This window comes from Mizuhopecten yessoensis, unplaced genomic scaffold, assembly GCF_002113885.1.
Source record: "Mizuhopecten yessoensis strain PY_sf001 unplaced genomic scaffold, ASM211388v2 scaffold1471, whole genome shotgun sequence".
In the NCBI taxonomy this organism is placed as follows: domain Eukaryota; kingdom Metazoa; phylum Mollusca; class Bivalvia; order Pectinida; family Pectinidae; genus Mizuhopecten; species Mizuhopecten yessoensis.
The window spans coordinates 509,111-532,490 of NW_018404063.1; the positions used below are offsets into that span (position 1 = coordinate 509,111).

The following is a 23,380-nucleotide window of genomic DNA, read 5'->3' on the forward strand; positions in this document are numbered from 1 at the left end:
CCCCGGTCAACTTGGTAGCGAGCAATAGAGAGTTAATTTGTTTTGATGTTACTTGCCATTTGGTGTATGCTTTCAGGTTTATAGGCTTTGGCATATTACAGAGCTGCTAGGACAGATCCTTTGGGATTGGGACTTGGAGCTACAGGAACAGTCGCTCAGGAACAGCCGTGCACAGTCGCGTGTTGTTGCCGTGTTTTTGTAGTTACCACAATAAAAGCGCTAGCTGCAGTCAGCTATTTCCTATATTACAGTGTTGAGTTGTAATTGATAAATGATTTATGTTCGTTTGAACTGGTGAATTAGAACATAAACATCATTATCGTGGGTGGCGTTATATGGCTTGGACGAGGTAAGCAACGTGGAGCTATAGATCTTATAAATTATTTCGGTCGTTTTATATTGGACAAGATCGTTCATCGCGGCTATTTTAAGAATCATGGATATCTAATAAAATATCAGTACATCTTATACAACACTGAATGATATCTGTAAAACAATGATCTATGATCTAATAAACGGTGAACATATTAGGACTATCAAAAATATCTATTCTTATTTTTTACATATGTTAATTATGCAACCGTCAGTTTAAAAATCTTTCGACAGAATGTATTCAATGTGGACATCTAAAACAATAGAAAAATAGTTTTGATAATAATGCATAACCGTCTATTTAAAATGCATAATATTTTCAAATAAGTCACATTATGCGGGATTGTTTATCATTTGTTAAACTTTGTAAATAACAATATTATTATTGTTTGTGTCTTATATAGAGGATCTTAAAAAAGTGTCCATGTCATATTGAATTTATTAAACGAGTTTAATCATTTCATATGACACAAGCCTTTAGGCGACGCAGTGCAAAGAAGTTCCAGGTTATTAAATTTTAATAATGAACACTTTTAAATGCAATGCAAATAAATTGATAAAATAGACATTTTAAATTCGTTTAATCGCAAACTAATTAAACTTTGTCAGAATTTTTTTGATAAAATTCACAATTTTATTGTGGCGTAGGAATATGTTCCCACGGTTTTCACCAATCACAGCCCCTTTTAGGTTTTTTTTACACAAATTTAATATCTTATTTATGACATGGCCATATGACACTGTAAAATGGGTCAGGTATATGATAAATTGATATATTAAGTCAAATTCAAATTCTGTAAGATAGTAATATAGTGCGTGTAGTTTGCCATATACCAGGTTACTTGATGATATTATTTGGGAAATACTTAAAAAAATAGTTTGATTGATTTTTTTTAAATCAATTTAATTTCAATTAATTACCAACGGATTAAAATGATTACCAGATATATTTTATGTCTTTTGGTTTGTTTTTACTGTTTTCCGTATCTGTGAAGCATACTGATTTTCGATATTTGTGAAATTCATTACTAGCATACTGTATCTTTTGTAAATAATCAAAAAGACATGTCACTGTGAACTATCATTTAGTATGATGATGTTTAATTACCATTTACTCTAAGGTGAAACCGCTACTTTTCAGAAAGGGTTTACTGGCACTACGGATTCGGCATCGTCTGTCGCACTGGCGTTCTACGACGCTTCGTGGGCGAATGAGGGATGGCATATATAAACGGAGAAAAGTAGTGTTAATAAATTAAAGATAAAGCATATTCTTACATATCGAGTTAGTCATTTAAGGAAATCGATATATGCCAAATGTATTTATCTGATGTTTAAAATGGGAGCCAAAGAGAACTGCTTTGTAAGATATTGAAATTTTGCCCCTTCAATTTGTAAGATAAGGATTTCATTGTTGACATTTTTTCCGGCTTCCTGCTTTTGTGATAAAAATACAAATTCTATCTTTCCAGTTCATCTTTTTGTTAATTACATCATGGATTTTTTCAAATGTTACCGTTACGGAATTATAATAGCGTTATCAATGACGGCATTGTTTTTGGTACTTAAATATGACATCATCTATTCCTTTTCATATTTTCCTGAAATAGTTAAATCATATTTTGTTTACATAATGACTAATCGTTTAATAAACACTACGGAAAATGTCTTTTCTTGTAACGGGTTATTTTGCTTGTTCTAAGTCTCATTCACTCTTAAATTGCATTTTGTTACCCCCCCCCCCCCAACCTGGAATATACTTAACTGTGTCATGAAAGAAATTAAAAATCCGAATGTGTAAGTAAAAGCATTAAAAGTATTTGAATAACATCCTAATAGGTATTAAGCGAAATATAATGAACTTATCGGTTTTTGTCCGAAACCTTCCCCGAGCGAACGTTTTGGGCGTGACAACTGTGACTGTAGTTTACCTATTGGTCAACCTCTCCTACCTAGCAGTACTTGGACCGGATGGCCTCCTTGAATCAAGTGCTGTAGCAGCCGTACGTCGTTCCATTTTTAATAATAATACTAATACTATTGATGATAATATACAACATTTATATTACGTCCTACATAATTTGCAAAATTTCTCTAAAGCGCCTTACAACACATGAATAGTTGTATTCCTACAGTGACAGTTATGAATATGGCAGATAACTAGAAAATGTCTGTAAGACGTCAATGCCCCCGCGAGTAGTGAAATTAGTTCCAGTGTTTAATGTTGTTCGATAAATAGTTACGACATTCTATATATAGCAACAGCGACCTTGGCCCTGACCTTTGCACCTTAAAACACAAAACTCTAAAGGTATTCCCAAACTTGACCTTTGTGTAAATTTTGATCAAAATCCAAAAGGAAATAAAGTTGGTTAACTGATGACGATGACAAAGTTGATGATTTTCTACCAATAGTAATGGTGATCTTGGCCTTGACCTTGTAATGTAAAACACAAACTAATCTGACGTACTTTTAACATTTGTATAAAGTTTGTTGATAATCCGTCAAAGAATGAAGCTGCTAGAGTAATTACAATGAATCGCGACGGGACGGGACGGGACGGGACGGGACGGAACAGATGTGGGCAACACTATATCCCCCCCATTTTATGTTGGGGCATACGAAAGGCATATTAAGTAACAATATATTTATCTCAAAGGTGAGGAAACTCTCATAAATTAATTGTCGATGGGAAATCTGAGACTTGAGGAAATCTCAAGAGTTGAGATGTTTTATACAAGTGGGGCCTGTTGTATTTGTAGAGAAAAAAAATTAAACTGGATATAACGCAACTTGTTTTAAGGATTTTGTCAAATGTCTAATTTGTCGTGTTCAGAAAATGTAGGAATGAACTAAAACCTCCGACAATGGATTTGATAACATAATGGAAATGTTTTTGTTCATTGTATACGTCCAATAAGAGGACTAGCGATTAATGAACAACTATTTGTAATAATTATTAACCTTTCCTCGTTTGAAGGATTTAAGCATCTTATACAGTCCTATATCAAATGTTGGAGGTGTTATACAAAGTGTTTTCCTGATATGTACTTGTACTGTACGATGTTAGAACCGCTAAAGCGTGTTCATTATGAAATTATATTCAGTGAACATTCTTTTAGACATGGGGAGAGACAGTTCACGGACGGTTGATATGTCTGGGTTCTCGCAGATAAGTACGGGTTCTCACAGACAATAACAAGCATGGTCTACACAGTGGACTGCCATCTTAGCTGTACTATCTCAAAACGAGGTTCCACAAACAGTCGGTACATGTAATATTAGGAATGATAAACTAACGGAACGCAATCATCAACACGGATCTGCCTGGATAATGATGCCCATTGCTGTGTTGTTTTCAACAATTGGAGCAGTCAACGGAGCCCTGTATGCCGGAACCAGGTAAAATACGCTGCTTCATAATAGAACAGTATGCATTAATCAATCATAGGTTATAACAGTCAATATGCAAATTCAACTAGTCAAACATTTATCTCATGCATTTCATTTAGCCCCACTGCCTCCATGTTTGTAATATATGCGTGCATGTGTGCTGGGGGCGGGGTATTTGTCTCCTTGCGATAGCGCGGATAAGATGTCAAATTAAGATATCTATCTCACTGAAATACCACGCTGAAGGACCCAAGCATAGCATTCCGACTGCTAAACGTTAAGCAGGCAATAAGAAATACCGTTTATATGGACTTTGGTATGTCCCGGCTTGGGGACAGAACCCATTGCCTTTCTTGTCTTACTTGCACCGACGAGCGGAAGACTTCAGATAGACACAGGCGACAGCTTACACCCAATTAGGCATCGCAAATAGTTTACCACGTTACGATCATCACTTTTCTCATTCGTGTTTACATTGTTTACAACTGCTTTAATATGCGAATCGCAGAGTTCAGGAATTCACCCGCTGTTTTTCAAGAAGAGGAAGATTTAATAAAGTCATTAAAAACCACATTTCTTCATTGGTGTGCACCTTCGCCATAGTATAATTCCTTAGAAATGGCCAAGGAAATATATTTATAATACATTTTAATTCATAAATTTGTATATTTTAAAAATGCAAATACAGCTGATTCCCCTATCAATTCCGTCTTTGCGTATTGCAAAGGTATCTTCTCTTGTGAGCAGGTATTGATTGTTACGTCATTGGTTTGTGTGAGAAAATTACGTCGTTTTAACAAAAATTGATGACGTTAGTCTCACAAACAAATGACGTAACAATTAATACCTGCCCACAAGAGCAGATAACTCTGCAAAACAAAAAAAAAGACGGAATACCCTTGCTGACAGACTTATGGGGAAATTTAAAAAAAAGAATCAATGTAGTTAAAAAAATAAAATTATAGATAATAGCAGCAAAACATATGTTTAATGTGTTTCACCCTGGAGTTTAATGAGTAAATAGATTTCACATAGATATTTTACGGTCAGTGATTTTCACTCTGTCATTAAGTTGGTTTCATCTCGATCTTGAGTAGGTTTCGCCCCGGTCTTCGAAGAGGTTTTTTTCGGCGTTTAGTAGGTTTCACGTCTGTATTAAGTGGGTTTCACGGTTGTGTTAATTGGGTTTCACGCCTGTGTTTAGTGGGTTTCACAACGATGGTAAGTTGGTTTCATCCCGGTGTTAACTGTGTTTCACGCCTGTGGTAAGTTGGTTTCACCCCGGTGTTAAGTTGGTTTCACCCCGGTGGTAAGTTGGTTTACCCCCGGTGTTAAGTGGGTTTCACCCCGGTGTTAAGTGGGTTTCACCCCGGTGGTAAGTTGGTTTCACCCCGGTGTTAAGTGGGTTTCACCCCGGTGGTAAGTTGGTTTCACCCCGGTGTTAAGTGGGTTTCAGCACGTGTTAAGTGGGTTTCACCCCGGTGTTAAGTGGGTTTCAGCACGTGTTAAGTTGGTTTCACCCCGGTGTTAAGTGGGTTTCACCCCGGTGGTAAGTTGGTTTCACCCCGGTGTTAAGTGGGTTTCACCCCGGTGTTCGTGTTAGTTTCACTAGTTGTATGGTGAGTTTACCGATGTATGTCCTTTGTTTCGATGTCTTTAGTGTTCCTATTGGGTACTTTTGTATCCAGATTAATTTACATATAAAAGTCAAATACCGGTAATACATTTGCCAACCATTTCACCACTGTAGACCATAATGGACTCATCCAATCAATGCATGAGAGTCTACTAAAGTTACATAGGGATGAAAGGATTAAATATAAAAGAATCTTGCAATTAATCGTTAATTGGTAGGAATCCTGAGCACATAGGTACCATTAATATAGTTTAATAGTAACAGAGAATTATCAAAAATTATCAATATGATAAATATATGTTTACTTGAAATGTTGCATGTTCAAATCTGGTTTTTTATTGCATTAAAAGCTGCAGATGTTCTGTTCAGATGCAGTAAAATCTGAGGTACAAGCACAAAGTTATTGATAAAATTACATAATTGATAAATGTTGTGTGAGCTAAGCATTACCAGATAATGGCAGAAAACGGTAAATTTTCTCTTTAAAAATGGCTGACCACCTTGTGTTAAAGCCTGACTTCATTAAAACATGGAGCCCAATATATCATTACTAAATACCACACTTAATACCATAATACACTTTTAAAATGTAATAAATTGAAAACTTAGTAGTTTTTCCGTCAAATACTTTAACTATTTACTCGTATGACGGAATCTCTATATATTTTTACCCATGCTACGCATTCAAGAAAAATGTCGGTATTCGTACAAACTCGTGATATATAATGGTTATCAACAGGGAACTATAAAATAGCCTCTATCTCCACTACACTATCTCCTTTACACTATCTCCTTTACACTATCTCCTTTACACTATCTCCACTACACTATCTCCTTTATCAAGATTTGTTTGTCTGATAAATGCTAGACAAAAACTACCCTTAATCATGATGTTTTAAACTCTTCAATTTAAATACATGCTATATACTGCGGTATATTTGCAGCATAATATACTTGTTTCAATACAAAACAAAAGTGATCGAAAGCCATGTATTATTCGTGAATGTAATAGAAAGTAATATTATGCTAGTTGTTAAAAAGAAAATGTGCAAAAAATCTTATCTTCACATATCATATGGCATTTGTGTACATAACAGTTGCATGGATTATTCTGCTGTTTTTAATATTACAGATCTGACTGTTACAGGCGATGCTGTAAGTCTATACGTTATATAGGAAGTCTGGTCAACTTCTTCAGTTTCGCAGCATAGCTGTTTTACGGACAACACAATGTTATTTGTGTGTGGTTTTGGCGGTGTGGGTATGGGTGTGTGTGGTTTTGGCGGTGTGGGTATGGGTGTGTGTGTGTGGTTTTGGCGGTGTGGGTATGGAGTGTGTTTGTGGTTTTGGCGGTGTGGGTATGGCTGTGTGTGTGGTTTTGGCGGTGTTGGTATGGGTGTGTGTGTATGGATATCGAATCAAATCAATTTTTTTCGACTATATAGAGAGGAAGTTGTCACGAATTGTCATATTGGTGTTGTGTATCTTGATGATGTGTTTAAGGTACATACTGGGTGTTTAATATGGCAAGGATGATACAAACAAAGAATCTTCAATACTCAGGATCTCCAGAGATGATGGAGTTTCAGGACATTGGAGTGATTGACCAGATGAAATCTTCAAGGATGTTCCATACCCACTTGACCTACCCATTTATCTCTAAGGCGGCAATGGAAGGTCATCTGAAAATAATCTACGTGCTTCGGAATCCAAAAGATAATGCCTGTTCATACTACGCATTCCAGTGTAAACTTCGAAATGCTAGTTATACTGGCAACTTTGACGGCTACCTGAAGGCATACCTTTCGGAAGAATGTAATTCTTAACTTTTAATTTGGGACTTTCCGTCATTATCTTTATACTTATACTATAAGTTATACTTATATATGAATTAATTACAGGTATCATCTATTTCGATTGTTTATAAGAAATTCTGATTCAACAAATTGTTTCATATCTGCTTAATTTTCTATTTTAAGCTCTTGTTGTCATACAATTTTATTCCTGTCAATAAAATAGGAAATGAGATAAATCAATTATTTTTTATACAAGCATGAAGTCAAATTGATAAAGTGCTTTTCATCCTTCAAATAATGCTAATAATGTAAAATATCATTCTTCACGAAGTTTCAGGATCAGGAGGATCGTGGTTTACCCATACAACCGAATGGAACAATGCCATCTTGACGAATCCGGATCTGAAGATATTATTTCTCAGATTTGAAGATCTGAAAAAGGTACCACAAAGTTTGTAAATAGCTAATTTTAGTATTTGAGTCCTTCAGCAAAAAAAAAAGAACTTCTGATCTTTAAATTGTACTGATATTTAATTGACTTTATCACCGTATACATATTAGTATGCGTGTTTCAAATGTTAATTCAAAATGAAGAAAATAAATAAATTTGAGGGTCGTCATCATGATCACACAGAGAAATATGTTATTTCTTTGTGTGATATCAAGGACGACATTTTTATTATGCCCATAAGTGTGTCTTTTGGTTTAAGATTTAGATTTCATCCATTTCTAAAAATAACGCACGCATGGGATATCAACTAATTATTTGTTGCTTAATGTAACGCGTGTTAGTCAAATGGAACTAAATCGTTTAGACCGATATGTTTAAATAAAAAAGGCTGAAAAATTGTACACTTGGAAATGTTCCCTATATTCTAAGTTTACATTTTGAAGAGCGATGTCAACACCGGGCAAACACGATTAAACAGATGTATACAAGACATTTAACTAGCCATGTTTTACATATTATTCTTAAAGGTATTTGTCGACGCATTCATGAGAACCAGAATCAAGTTTAAGGATCCCTCTGTCACTATGTGTTTATTTCCTTTATATTGTAACCTCTCCTTAACGTACGTTTACATATAACTGTAGCACCGTTGGTTTCGGACACTGCAGTTTACCAGGTAGCACAATCGGTTAGAGCAATGATATAATAATCTGAAGTGCAGGGTTCGAATCTCGGTGTAGCTCCGCTCGAGTTTTACACTCAGAACACAGTTGTTGATCATATGTTTATTTCTTCTTTACTATGACTTAGATATAGTTTTTGGCAGTGGTACGGGGTCCTTAAGGTTATCGTACGTCCTCTTAGTGAAAAGAAAACAACCATGTCAGTAACTACTATGAATAAAGTTTTTTTTTACTATTTTATGTGGTTCTTTTTCTATTGGCAGTTTCACTGTTATTGCTATTAAAAATTCCGATATTGTTCTGATATGTTGACTCTGTGGTTAGTGTTTTGTGTTATTTCTTTTTATTTAGAACCTGTATCAGAACATCTTACGGATAGCAACATTTTTGGAGGTTGATCACGAGGAAACCTTTTTGAGGAAAGTTGAACAAACTGTGGCATTTGAAAACCTAAAGAAGGAACACGCGACAGGTGCAGGTGAATCTGAAATATGGAAACACTTAGGAGATAACGGAAGGTTGCCGATATATAGGAAAGGTAAATTATTTAGTTATTCAATTCATATGTTTGATCAATCAATATAATATTTGTCTCGTTTGTGTGAAATAAATCGATACAAACAAACAAGATTTTAGATACGGCTGAAAAACACACAAACCCCATTTGCCATTTCCAGATACTGCATGACGGTTATTCTGGCAAATTTATTTTGCATCTCTAAAAGTCGGATATAGTCTAAATTTGTCGACGATCGCAAACTGATATGAGACAAACAGATTTTTTTTTTTCGTAAAATTTACTTTGAATACATTTTTACCTTCCCGTCGTTATTTCGTGCACTTAAATCGCACTGTTCTATCAATTAAACATGCCAGTGCCTAACAAAAAGAACTTCATTTCATTCAACTACTTCATAGAAAGCATTTTACTCGAGTTTATACATGTATGCATAACAAGTTTTAATTTGGACTTTTTTGTAAATATGAATGCCAGTAGGGTTACAAAACCGTTACACGACCCTTTATATATTTTGTAATTTTGGTAACATTCACATTCCATGTTAATGCCACTCATTGTTTTAGTAAAAAGGTAACGTGATATAATATCATTTATAATATGCAATCAAATAAAATCCTGCCTCATATTTTATTTAAGAATAAGTAATAACAAGCAAATATTGATGTCTTCTTCAAATATATAAACAGATAATAGATTAATGCTCATGTCATGTTGTTTAATAAGTACTAGCTGAAACGGTTTATGACGTCATGACGGTATTTATAATGTATTTACAACGACACGCGCTCAAAACGTCTTGTCAACATGTGTGTATGTGTTGATTATTTTATTATTTCATATAAAGTACCAACGTATCTTAACGTTATCTTAAAATATTTCCCCAATGTTGAATTATATTCGAGTTTGCCTTTTCATTCATAATAGTTTACACAATGTTATAATGATTTCACAAAAGTTTACCAAACATGTAGCTGTTGGAAAGATGTCAATTTTTAAGTCACAGAAATATATATATAAGACAAAAATATCAGAATTAGTTTCAACTACTTTTACAAAAAGTATAAAACATGTTATTATGATTACATATATTTCTGTAGATCTGATGCTACCTTTAAATGTCGACGCTACGGTATATTTTTATTGTAATTTACATAGATGACCATCACACAAAAAAGTAAAAACACAAAATTTAAACATCAAATTTGAAATTGAGTCTTTATATGGTATATTGGTAACGAGGAGTAACTTACTTGTTTTAGCGAAAGCAAATTTTGGAGCATTATCGAAGTTTGAGTTTTGCGCATTGATAAATTGGCACAACCACAGTAGCAAAAGAGAACAACATAAAAAACCTATAATACCGCTATTATAATTTAGCGAAATAACAAAAGCCTACAGAACGCTAAAATAAGGTTACCGCTTAAATGTGTTTGTGTACACAATCAGTTTTTAAAATGCTTTACAGGAATCGTAGGAGACTGGAAGAACGAGTTCACCGTGGCACAGAACGAAAAGTTTGATGATGTCTATAAAGAAAAGATGGGTGACATGGCTGTCAATCTTGAGTTTGACTACGAGTAACTTTGATATCTATCAGGACATTGGTGCATAATCGTGCTTCTGTTAACATTAAAATGGTAGAATTATATGCAATCACTTATCTATCTTACGTTCATCTTCAGAACTTGTCAAAAGTAATTTTAGCCATTTAAACATTGTTTTAAGACTGAAATTATGTTTCCCAACCTTGGGGGAAGGAACGAAAAATCTCGAGGGCAAGATTCTTAAATGTATAGCCCGAGCTTTACCGAGGGCCAGACTTCCAGGAATTTTATCCAGAGGGTTGGGATTATTTTTTTCAGGCTTACGATTATTTTCTTACTTTACCCGTAAGCCAGACAAATCGTTTCTTTACCGGAAGTGTGCACATCTCTGTCTAATGGGGGAGAATACGGGGTCTGCATGTGTAGTTAACACAATTGCACGCTAGTGACGATTAATTTCAAGATTTTCTTTAACGAGCATTCACTCTAAAGTGTAAAATAGAAATCACAATGTATACAATCATGGCGATTCGAATAAAATTTTAGTCCAACAAAATAAAACAAATAATTCTGAAGTAGGTATGACGTTTTGACATTTCAGTCATAAAATAAGGATGTAGAACGATTAGTCTATTGTTAACTATTTAAACCGTATTTGTTTTTAATCACAGATAAAGATCCATGTTGTTGTACATTCACAATGCGAAGACAAAATTGTTTCCGATTCATTATTTTTACTAAAAGAGGCGTGGTTTATACACTTTCTTTTGACCCTGTTGACGAAATTTGATAGTGCTACACCAGATTTTAATACATCTGATCATTTAGATTGTGTTTGATCCTTGATTTCAGTAATGTTTTGCTTGGTGGTAGGTTTGGTACGTTCTGGAATATATTTAAATATATTTAAATGATTAAACTATAAAAAGTATTATTTTTATTCTAATATCTATAAATGTAAGTTAGAATAATATCGATTTGGATAAAATATCTCTTTTTTCCTGAATTATAATTTTTGTGAATATCCGTCATCTATGATTTTGATGAATACATTATTTGAAGTTAATTTCAGTATCTTAAGTATATAAATATTTATTGTATTTACTTGCAGTTTAAAGCCGAGACCAACTTACTTACAACTAATACAGAAGCTTGTCTTATAATCTTAGTCTAAACACAAACTAATGTTTATTCTTGAGCCGCAGTGCAAAAACCAGATTCTCCTTTTCTTCCCTTTTTTTATGGACTTTCTCCTTTTTTCTTTGCTATTTTTCTTCTTCTTTTCTCCTTCTCTCTGTTCTCATAAAGGCAAGTAAGAGTATATATCAGTCGTGTAATGTATGAATATATAATATAAATTTTTTGATTGTAATTAGACCACATATTGCGAAAAAATCTTGAATAAAAAGAAAATTACCCCCCAAAAATATGTATTGTATTTCAGTTGCTACCACGCTAATCCATAGTATGTCGTTTTGACGACTATCTCGTGTTTAATCTTTAGACCCTTGACCAATTGTTGGGGTAGGTACATCAGTACTTGACGTGTTTCGTGTATAATTCTATATCATTTATTAGGTATTGAATAAATGTTCTATATTTTAGTATCTGTATAGTGAAATGTATATTTTATAATTAAGCAAATGATAACTTATGTTTCCAATTTTCGTGTAATCTAGATTAATTTTAAAACATATGTATTGTCCATATATGCTGTAACACTTTTTTAACTAGATTTTAAATAGTTTGTATTGTTTCGTGGTAGGGTCTTGAACATTATACACATATACATATATCAAGGACAACATGAATTGTGAATTGAAGATGTGAAATAAATGTCATGAAGCAGCGAAATCGTCCTTGTTACAACTACACAACTGACAAAACTTCACATGTTGACATGACTCACAGGCATTGTTGTTGCGGTGATTTATTTGTTCCCTATAATGTTTTCTTTGATAATTGATATAGAGTATCATTATATTGCTCCGACATAAACATTTCGTTGCTTTATGTAAATCAACTTAAGACACCTAAAACATAGCTCATACCTTAAAACCGTGCGTTGTGTTACAATCTATAACACACGTGTTATGAGCAGCCGACCAAAACTTACGATATAACTGCAGTCTAATATCGTTTATAATCTGTTACCTATGACCGTGAAGCTCGTATAGGTGACCCCGCGAATACGTCACAGCGGAACGCGAATTTAACAATATCCATGTATACAAACAGCTTCACGAGTATAATCTATTGTGCCGCACAAGATTTGTTCATAGCTTTGAGATTAGGCTTTAAAGTCGATCTAAATGTAACAAATACAGCGAAATGTAAGGTTTTCAGCTTGATGGTAGTTATATTGGTTTTTCCCTAGTTGACGAACAAATACCAAATGTACGTGCAGTTATTTTGTTATATTCACAATCCAAGCTGTAACCCATATTGAATCCCTATCGAATGTAATTGTGAATTTCGACGATAGCATGTTACACACCGTGACACACACAGTTTATATTCCCCGTTTCAACCCGGAAGTTCATAAAATATATTTAGTTAAACATCCTATAAACATGGCGATTGTTTGGTGTGTCTTATTTGTGTCCTTCGTTTTATTGAAATCATCAGAAGGTAAGTTTCCAACAGTTATATCTTCATTGTAATTGGTACAGTCACGTTAAACAGATTTACTTAAATCAAACAAAATATATAGTTAACGGGTCATTATATAGTACGTAGTATTGTAACTCTACGTCAAGTATGTATCGTCGATATATTATTCGAATAATACATAGACGCGTTTATATGTTAAATCAATAAAGCTTGACACATGAACAAATACTCATATAATATGCACTTAAACAGTTACGGGTAACTAGGTGTACAACATTTTACTGATCATTACTATCGTTCTGGATTAGTTGGTGCACACTCACGGACAACTTACGTATATGCATAATATCATTCGTACCATACCACTACATTGACACATTTCGTAAACGCATTGTGTAGTATTACATATCAGCTGATCACTTGAACACTTGCAAACAGTTGAACCACACGTTGAGGACATGAAAAACAGATATAAACATATGGCGAGTTTTTATCATCTGTATTTTAGCTCACCTGGCCTGAAGGGCCTTGTGAGCTAATGTCGTGGCGCGGCGTCTGTCGTCCGTCCGTCCGGCTTGCCGGCGTCAACTTTTTACTTAAAACAACTTCTTTTAAATTACCAAGGGGGCTAGGGTGATGATTTCCAGTTTCCAGTATCATGCCTTCATGAAAGGCTACCAAATTTGTTCAAATGAATGCTCAAGTTCACCGGGGTCAAATGTGTTTAAATTTGTAAACAACTTTTTTTCGAGTAACCAAAAGGTACAGGATGATGCTATTTGGCCAGAAGCATGCTGGTGAAATGATTATGTAACATGCTGGCATAAAGCGTTACCAAGATTGTTCATATGGATGACCTTGACAAATATTCAAGGTCACAGGGGTCAAACATATTAAAAAGCTTTAAACGACTTCTCTTAAAATAATGGCTATGATTATGATATTTATCCAGTAGCATGATGGGATGAAGAGTTACTAAGTTCGTGACCTTGAATATGGAACTCATATTCAAGGTCATAGGTGTCAAATATGTGACCAGTAGCAGGCTCAGATGAATGGCTATCAGGTTTGTTCATGTGAATGACATTGACACACATTCATACTCACATCTGGTAAATTGTGGATACCCTTTAAAAAAAAAACTCTTCCCAGTAAACAAAGAGTTCTAGGGTGGTGATATTTGGCAAGTTCCAGGCTGGAATGAAAGGCTTTTAATTTTGTTCAGCTAAATGACCGTGTAACACTTTCACGGTTGCAGCGGTAAAATGTGTTAAAATCTTTTAACAGATTCTTTTGAATGACTTTAGGTCAGAGATATTGATATTTTGTCAGTAGGTTTATTTTAGTCCATATTAAAATGTCAAGTGTGAGGTTAATGCCTGCCCATTGGACCTTTTGTTTTGTGTTTTAGGGGGTGTGGTGGCGCAGTGGTTAACGCACACACCTTTCACAAAGGCGGCCGGGTCTCGATTCCCCGATCAGACGTAAAAAGGTATAAGGTCACCTGCCCGACCACGTGGGTTTTCTCCTAGTACTCTGGGTTCCTGAATCATTAAGACCTCTGCGCACTAAGATCTGGGCCAACAAGAGCTATTAATATAAGTTGTTGTAAAATAAATATGTAGTATACATATGTGAGTATTCCCCATCTCTGTACATGTAAGATCCACTTGTCAAAACCAGCATGCAGGATAACGCTTCCCTACAAAGGTCTTCCCGGTGACCCGATGTTTAAACATCTTTTTTATTGATGAATCCTGACTAGGGACTGCATAAAAAGGTCTGTAAATTTTTTGAGGTCAAAATATTCACTGCCATATCGTCGGACATTCTTAAACATTACGTTACCTTAACGAGATAAGTGACGCCATAACATTGATACTTTAGTCAGCACTAAATAATGTCTATGGCTAAATCACAATCGTGACATGCTGTCTCGTTGAATAAAAACCCCAATAAAATAAACAAAATTGCTATGAAGCTTTTGAAAAATACTTCAATATCAGACTCTGGTGTAGAATGTACCCAACCCTTTCCTTAATTTTCAGAATGGTTTTCTAGGTATCTGTGTACGTTGCCTGGCGAAGATACTACGTGTATATTAGTTGTAGTAATAGCGGTGTCATTATCTTTGTTCAGCCACATTTCGGGTAAGAAGTGAGAGGAAAAGTGTAATTCATTTTGTAGGGGATAAGGAAATTCACGCCCAAGTCAAGTGCTTATTTTGCACCACATTTGCGTGCAATAGATTTATAATTCAAATACCTAGATAAAATACCATTTATTTAATGTTTATATAATCTGAAAATAATTGGCGAACATTGTGTACATCCGCATATTTGAATTATAAATCCATTGCACGCAAATGTGGTGCAATATAAGCTTAAAATGTCTTGACACCGAGTAGAAAAAACTGAGTATTCCGACATCCATACTTAAAGAGGCTCCACACTTCGCAGTTAACCGGCAGAATTTGTTCAAAGTTTCACATAAGGACCATGAAACTATGTCGTTGTGATTTTATGTATGGGTTGAAACACAATTGTCTTTGCTTCAAGGATACACTTCCTGTTTCCCCACTGGACGTCTACTTCCAGATGAAAAAAAATAAAGGCAACGTGTAGTAAGGGGAAGCAACTCTGTTTACGCACGCATGTGTAACCATTAAAGAGCTTCGCTCGGGCGCCTTTGGCTCTTATTATACAGGACCGATATCTCTGACATGACAGTGTTCTTTAACAGTTCTTATTTGCAATCTTAAATTGGGTTTCATTACAATTTACATACTGTAGTCTGTGGTTTTAAGCCGTACCGATAGATCATGCACAAATTTACTCTGTACTGAATGGATGCTCGTGAAACTGTAGTTACCTAAAAATAGCTAAACTATGATATGAAATAAAATGAACTGCACCACTGTGTTTTCAAATACCGTCGAAAGCATACCAATGATATCAAAGTTACAATGAAACAACGGTTTGGTTTGGTTTGGTTTAGTATTGCAACAGCTATGGTAATTTAAGGACGGTCTCCCAAGTGCGCAAGATGCATGCATGTAGTGTAGGCGTTTGTGTTTTGGGAGGCTGCGATATGTTCGTGTTTGTCTCCTTGTGATAGCGCGGAACTGATGCCGATCTGAAACATACTGCCGAAGACACTTTCAACATATCGGAAAGAATAGTTTTTGGAGGTATATTGAGTCTCTATGGGATGGACAATGTTGTTAATAAATAAAATGTGCTTTTATACTATACTTTGTTACTTGAGCGGTAATAGGCAAAATACTAAAGTATATTGATACATGTAGACCGTGCTATGTTACATGTGATGGGGTCATTCGAATGCTAATATTCCTTAAATTGCTACGGAACATCATATAATATAATGCTCATAGACCTTGCTATGGAATATCATATAATATAATGCTCATAGCCCTTGCTATGGAACATCAGATACTATAATGCTCATACACCTTGATATGGAACATCAGCTAATATAATGCGCATATACCTCGCTATGGAACATCAGATAATAAAATGCTCATAGACCTTGCTACGGAACATCAGATAATATAATGGGCATATACCTTGCTATGGAACATTAGATACTATAATGCTCATACAAATTGATATGGAAAATCAGATAATATAATGCGCATGTACCTTGCTATGGAACATCAGATAATATAATGAGCATAGACCTTGCTATGGAACATCAGATAATATAATGCGCATATACCTTGCTATGGAACATCAGATACTATAATGCTCATACACCTTGATATGGAACATCAGATAATATAATGCGCATATACCTTGCTATGGAACATCAGATAATATAATGCGCATAGACCCTGCTACGGAACATCATATAATATAATGCTCATAGACCTTGCTATGGAACATCAGATAATATAATGCGCATAGACCTTGCTACGGAACATCATATAATATAATGCTCATAGACCTTGCTATGGAACATGTGATAATATAATGCTCAAAGACTTGCTATAGAGCATCAGATAATATAATGCTCATAGACCTTGGTATGGAACATCAGATAATATAATGCGCATAGACCTTTCTACGGAACATCATATAATATAATGCTCATAGACCTTGATATGGAACATAAGATAATATAATGCGCAAAGACCTTGCTATGGAACATCAGATAATATAATGCTCATAGACCTTGCTATGGAACATCAGATAATATAATGCGCATAGACCTTGCTATGGAACATCAGATAATATAATGCTCAAAGACCTTGCTATAGAGCATCAGATAATACAATGCTCATAGACCTTGGTATGGAACATCAGATAATATAATGCGCATAGACCTTGCTATGGAACATCAGATAATATAATGCTCAAAGACCTTGCTATAGAGCATCAGATAATATAATGCTCATAGACCTTGCTATGGAACATGTGATAATATAATGCTCAAAGACTTGCTATAGAGCATCAGATAATATAATGCTCAAAGACCTTGCTATAAAGCATCAGATAATACAATGCTCATAGACCTTGCTATGGAACATCAGATAATATAATGCTCATAAACCTTGCTATAGAACATGTGACAATATATTGCTCACAGACCTTGCTGCGGAACATCATATAATATAATGCTCATAGACCTTGCTATGGAACATCAGATACCATAATGCTCATAGACCTTGCTACGGAACATCAGATACTATTATGCTCATAGACCTTGCTATGGAACATCAAATAATATATTGCTCATAGACCTTGCTGTGTTATATTCTAGGGAATATCTGCTGGGTTTACTGCTGAGAAATACTTAGATTACAACACCATATTGCTTTGCTATTATCAACATGTATGAACTAATGACTTCAAAAAAAGATTATCTGTTCATGTAAAAACACAACTGATATAACACTGCGTTATCATTGCAGCCCAGACTTTGTCGTTGTCAGTGACGCCGCTGTCTCCCGTGGTTGGACAGGAAGTGACGTTTACGTGTACAGCCAGTCAGGACATCACTCCCGGCACAACAGTGTTTTACAGGAGGAACAGATTACTAGTAGTAGATTTTACTGTTACCAGTACTTCATGTACCTCAGTAAAAGGAGGAGGAGGACAGAACTACACCACCACCTGTGGTTCCTTACCTGTACGACAGACGTCACTCACCATTCCAGCAGACTACGTCACAGAGGACGAGCACGGGACAGACTGGAGATGTGAAATATTCCTCGGTGCAGTTAGTTATACTGTACAACTTACTCTCAGTGGTTAGTATTGTTTATTTACTTTGTAAGGATTATATAGAGCGTTGACAAGTTTATCGGACTAAACAAACATATAATAATAATTGGAAAATACATACGAAGCTTTGGAAAATGCATGGATGTATATTAAACATACATGTTTTTTTAATATATAACAACAATTTTACAACATATAGTAACATAAATTGCTATAACATGAATCTAAAAATGTAAAATACTATAACGTTTAATACGCCGTAGAACTGATATTGTATTATTATTCGTTCTCTTTTCGATCAAAGATTCGATTCTTACTTAACTTCTGTTTTCTCTGTTAGATAGAAACAGATTTTCCAACCCGTGTTGGCTGGCTATCATCTTTTCAAACTTTTATTAAGCTCCTATCTTTATTAAAATTCAAAATTAACAAACCAGTACAGTGTATGTTTTATTTTTTAATTATTCCATACCCGCGATATAGGTGTACCGTCTTGATTTAATTTAAATGTAGTCTTAGTATCCACAGGTCGAGATTTGCAATTCGAAATATTTTGTTTAGAACAGTTATAGGTTGTTATACTTATCGCTTGTTATTTCCGTTGATTTGGAAGAAGAGCTACAATGAATTGGACTCATCACGGTCTCAGATTTTGTGTTACAGCTATTTAATTTCTGCAGTTGTACTTTCTACAACTACAGTACAACTATGAATTCAGAAGATTCAATACACTGATAAACAAGCCAAAGTTTAGCATCACGAGATCTTCGTTAATTAATAAAAAAGCGTATTATATATATATATATATTGAAGTTTTAAGCAAAACCATCAACGTTTATATAAAACGCGCTTCATTCTTTTTTTCTTTTTTTTTCTCAACATGATATTTAAAGTAGTGTTACATTTCCACAATCAAGGTAGGCTATTGAATCCAGTCACACACATAAATAATATAAAGTCTAATCTATTTAAATAGGGTGGATATTTCGTTTTAAAATGCAATGCTTATAAGATATTTAAAACATAATAGGTCAACTTGAGTGCATCAGCGTTTCCCTGCTATAAGACGATTAATTCAAAGTTTATCTGTACAAACTCATCGGCCGGGTGACGTATGGACTAGTAATCAAGTTTACGGCGAAATTTATTGTTTTTCGTCGTATACGTCCGGTATGTTCAAACGAGCACGTAGTCGTGTCATTTTTAGATATGTATACGTGATAAAAGTTCTTATGAGATAGATAGTCTTACGAAGGATATCAAATGTGTAATGCACGAAATGAAAGTCGTGTATATGAGATAAAATTCATAAAAACGAGTCAAAATGTCGTATGCATGAGCTAAAATGTGGTTCGAAAGCGATTAAAAGACGTACGAACGAAATAAATAGTCTTACAAACGAGATTATAAAAAATCGTACGAACGAGGTAAAAAAACGTAAGAACGAGTGCAATCTGATGATTTGATCAGATTGACCAACAGGACAAAAACAATGATTAAACATGATTTCATGGCACTGGACTTTAAACGAAGAAAGCTGAACCGATAAAATACATATTTCATTTTTTTTTTTTAAATAATTCAAAATTTAAAAATAATAACTTTATTTAAAAATAAGCACGAAGTCTTCCTACTGGATTTTTCTTCTCTCATCAGACCAGCGTATCGGTAAAAACCACGGTTCTCAGGGGCGGATCCAGGATTTCCCAAAAGGGGGGGCCGAGAAAAATTTCTCAATAGTCAACGGTGTGCTGCTGAAGGCATCACCCCGAGCCTTTAAGGGGGGTTTCAGGGGGCGTGTCTAGGATATTTGAAAGGGGGACGTAGAATCAAACATTTTGCCGAGCGGAGCGAGGCCAAAACAAATTGGACCTTTTTTTTTGCTAAAAAACATAAAATAGGCCTAATTGTGAAATGCACTAATGTAACGGTTCCTGACTTGGAGCATGTATATTTTATATTACGATAGTTTTGTTTGTTTTTTGTTTTGAAAGGGGGGGGGNTCTAGAACGTCTCAGAAGCGATTTCCCGTGTTCTGAGGACTGTTTTTATGTTTAATTAACAAGAAGAAAAAACATATTTTAAGTATGGCCCACAGACGTTTTTTGTGTACTGGAAAGAAAATTAAAGTTTCGGTTCAAATTCTCTATTAACAGCGTGTTTTAGAAGTTAGATGGAATTATTATAGGGGCAACCTGGTGATGACAAATGTATGAATCCACAGGGGGTTGTTCATTATTACCTAATTAGGCGTCCCGCCCGCAAGGGGGATACGAGAGGTCCTAAGTCAAAAAATAAATGTAGGGACGCACAATATCTAGTCTTCAGACATTGTACCTACAGTACAGTACTTCATGTAATAGTTTGTCGTACAAAAGAACAAACAACACCATAACATCGTTGCTGTTTAATTAATGATTTACTCATGGCATCACTAAGTTGCTAAACAAACGGATAAGTTCAAATCAGTGCGACACCCAAGGTCACTAGCTATATAGTCTCGCGTTTTATAATTGTTGACTAATTCACTAGTGTAGACAATGATATATCTGAAATGTCCACGCTGATTAACTCATGTAAGGGCGTGCATATTACCAACAGTGGTACATTTTCTAAGCTATCTGGTTAAAATGGTACAACTTAGGAGGCACATACGCGTCAACTTTAAATTTAATTTAGAATTATCATACTTGTAAGTCCAGCATCTCATTCTGTTACGTACAACTTATTACTACGTACACAATAGTATGCTGTGTGAAGATACTTTCTTGTACGTACCCGATGGTAAGCTATAAGTTCCACAATGAGATATTATGTTGTACATACAAGATAGTTAAACAGTTCCAACAATATATATAATACCAAAATAATTGAATGGATATGTTTAGTCGATTATACATAATATTGTCAGCCGAAAAAAACCTTTATCGTTCTTGTATAATGATTAATATCGCCCGGGCGGTTAGGAAGGTTACAATAAAAAGCATTAATTTTCAGATCATCTATAACGAACGGTCAATAATATAATTATGCAACTTATGCTAGTATATTTCCGCCGAGCGTTGCAAGTTGCAACTTGGGGTTTTGCGGAGGTGGTAAAATAAAAATAAAACACTTTAGAGTCAATATACAAGGTAGACGAGCGTAGCGATGCCAACAAATATTGTTTTAATAAAGAAAATGTAGTAAAAATATCAGATAACGGAAACCCACAATATTTGCTAGGACGCCGTATGGAATGTGTGGGGCGTAGCCCCAGATTTTTTTATACAAGCTCCGTGCATTATTTGATGCATTTTAAAATGTTAATATGTTCCCATTCCCGCCCGATCAGACCATTTCGGGCCGGCCCGGAAAAGGCCAGTTCACCGCCAAAAGGAGGGGCCGGGGCCGGGTGTGCCCCCCCCCCCCCTAAATCCGCGCCTGGTTCTTATCATATATACACCAGAATACCGTAAAGGACCGTGCTATCTACACTGGGAATTTTGTCAGATAACAATTACTGGGAATGGATGGGAATGAAGATGACGGGATGGGGGATTTGGGTTGAAACTAAGGCCTAACTTACATGTGAAGTACCTGAATGAGCTAAGAAAACAATCAGCATATGGTACTCTTACATTTCATCTCGTGTTACGATCACGAATCCCGGCTTTTCAAGGAATTACACTTATTTCGTTCCGGGATAAGTTCAGGTTATTTCATCAGTAATTTATTATATTGATTTGGCGGGAGATGAAACGTAGCAGTATCACAAACTTTACACCTCTCTAAACGCCGATGTAGAGAAAAATTAATTTAAAAACAACTACACTTTTTGTGTGTGTATGTGTTAGACTGTATCGTTGTAACTGTAATTGACTGTCAGAGTAGCTGACAGCTATAGTGACATATTTCTGCCATCGACTTTCGACTAACGAGTTACTTATGTCAACATAATTTTTAAAATGTGTCGACATAATCTATAGATATGTCGCAATAACGTTTAAATTATGTCGACATATTTATTCATTTTCCGAGATATTTTTGCCGAGAAAATTATCATATAAGTAGGTAACTTGGATTTTTAACGTGTTAATGCTGAGATGTGACATCGACCTGTCACTTGTTTATGCAAAACAAATCGAGTAATTAACCAATCATTTTCAAAAAGATTATCACGTGATGTACCACTAGCTTATTCAGCAATATAAGTCACGTGCTAACTGCCTGTTTTGCTTTGCAGAAATAAGTTGCAAGTCAATGTCACATCTGAGCGTTAACACGATAAAAACCCGAGTTATCTACTTACGTGATAATTATCTGTGCAAAATTATCTCGGAAAATGCAAATATAGGTCGACATAATTTAAACGTTATTGCGACATATTCATAGATTATGTCGACATAGGTAACTCGCAAGTCGAAAGTCGATGGCAGAAATATGCCACCATAGACAGCGTTTTATATGTTGTATTCTGTTTTTCTTGAATAGTGCCAGTATCTATGGTAACTATAACAACAGACGGAGTGTACCGACCAAGTGTGACGATATCAGCCGGAAATACCCGAACTTTTACATGTACCACAACCGCTAGTCGGCCTGTAGCCAGGTTATCATGGTTCAGGGGAGATAACAACATCACAGATCAGGCCGCTACGGCCACTGACCAGGACATGGGCGACGATAAGTACACGAGACAACAGAGTCTGACCATCACAGGGAGGGTCAATGATGTGGACAGTGGACTGAAGTGTGAGGCCGTGAACATCGAGGGAAGAACGTCTGTCAGTTCTCAAACCGCTAACGTTATTGTACAGTGTAAGTGTTCTTAAATATTATTCCCAGTGACAGTTCATAGTGACAGCTGTCACATGTTATAGTGGCAGTTGTCACAAGTTAGATTTGTTGTACAGTACTAGTGTGTTATAAGTATTAGTCCTAGTGTCAGTGGTCACAAGTTAGATATGTTGTACAGTACTAGTGTGTTTTAAGTTTTAGTCCTGGGGTCAGTTGTCACAAGTTAGATATGTTGTACAGTTTGGTAAACGTATTAGTCCTAGTGTCAGTGGTCACAAGTGAGATATGTTGTACAGTGTGTTATAAGTATTAGTCCTAGTGTCAGTGGTCACAAGTTAGATATGTT

General features: G+C 35.3%; 2 protein-coding genes across 2 annotated transcripts in view; both read left to right on the top strand.

Annotated features, from left to right (window-relative positions):
- The first annotated feature begins 6,925 nt into the window (after positions 1–6,925).
- Positions 6,926–10,433, top strand: LOC110462765 (sulfotransferase 1C4-like). Its single transcript, XM_021516919.1, has 4 exons — positions 6,926–7,217; positions 7,530–7,639; positions 8,684–8,870; positions 10,318–10,433. Exons 1-4 carry the CDS (start codon positions 6,926–6,928, stop codon positions 10,431–10,433), a joined length of 705 nt encoding a protein of 234 aa, XP_021372594.1.
- Positions 10,434–12,945: 2,512 nt separating this feature from the next.
- LOC110462945 (nephrin-like) overlaps positions 12,946–23,380 on the top strand; it is a 42,821-nt gene continuing 32,386 nt past the window's right edge. The window contains exons 1-3 of the mRNA XM_021517220.1: positions 12,946–13,027; positions 17,943–18,281; positions 22,729–23,055. Coding sequence (XP_021372895.1) covers positions 12,970–13,027; positions 17,943–18,281; positions 22,729–23,055 — 724 coding nt within the window. The 5' untranslated portion in view covers positions 12,946–12,969. The remainder of the gene's footprint in view (positions 13,028–17,942; positions 18,282–22,728; positions 23,056–23,380) is intronic.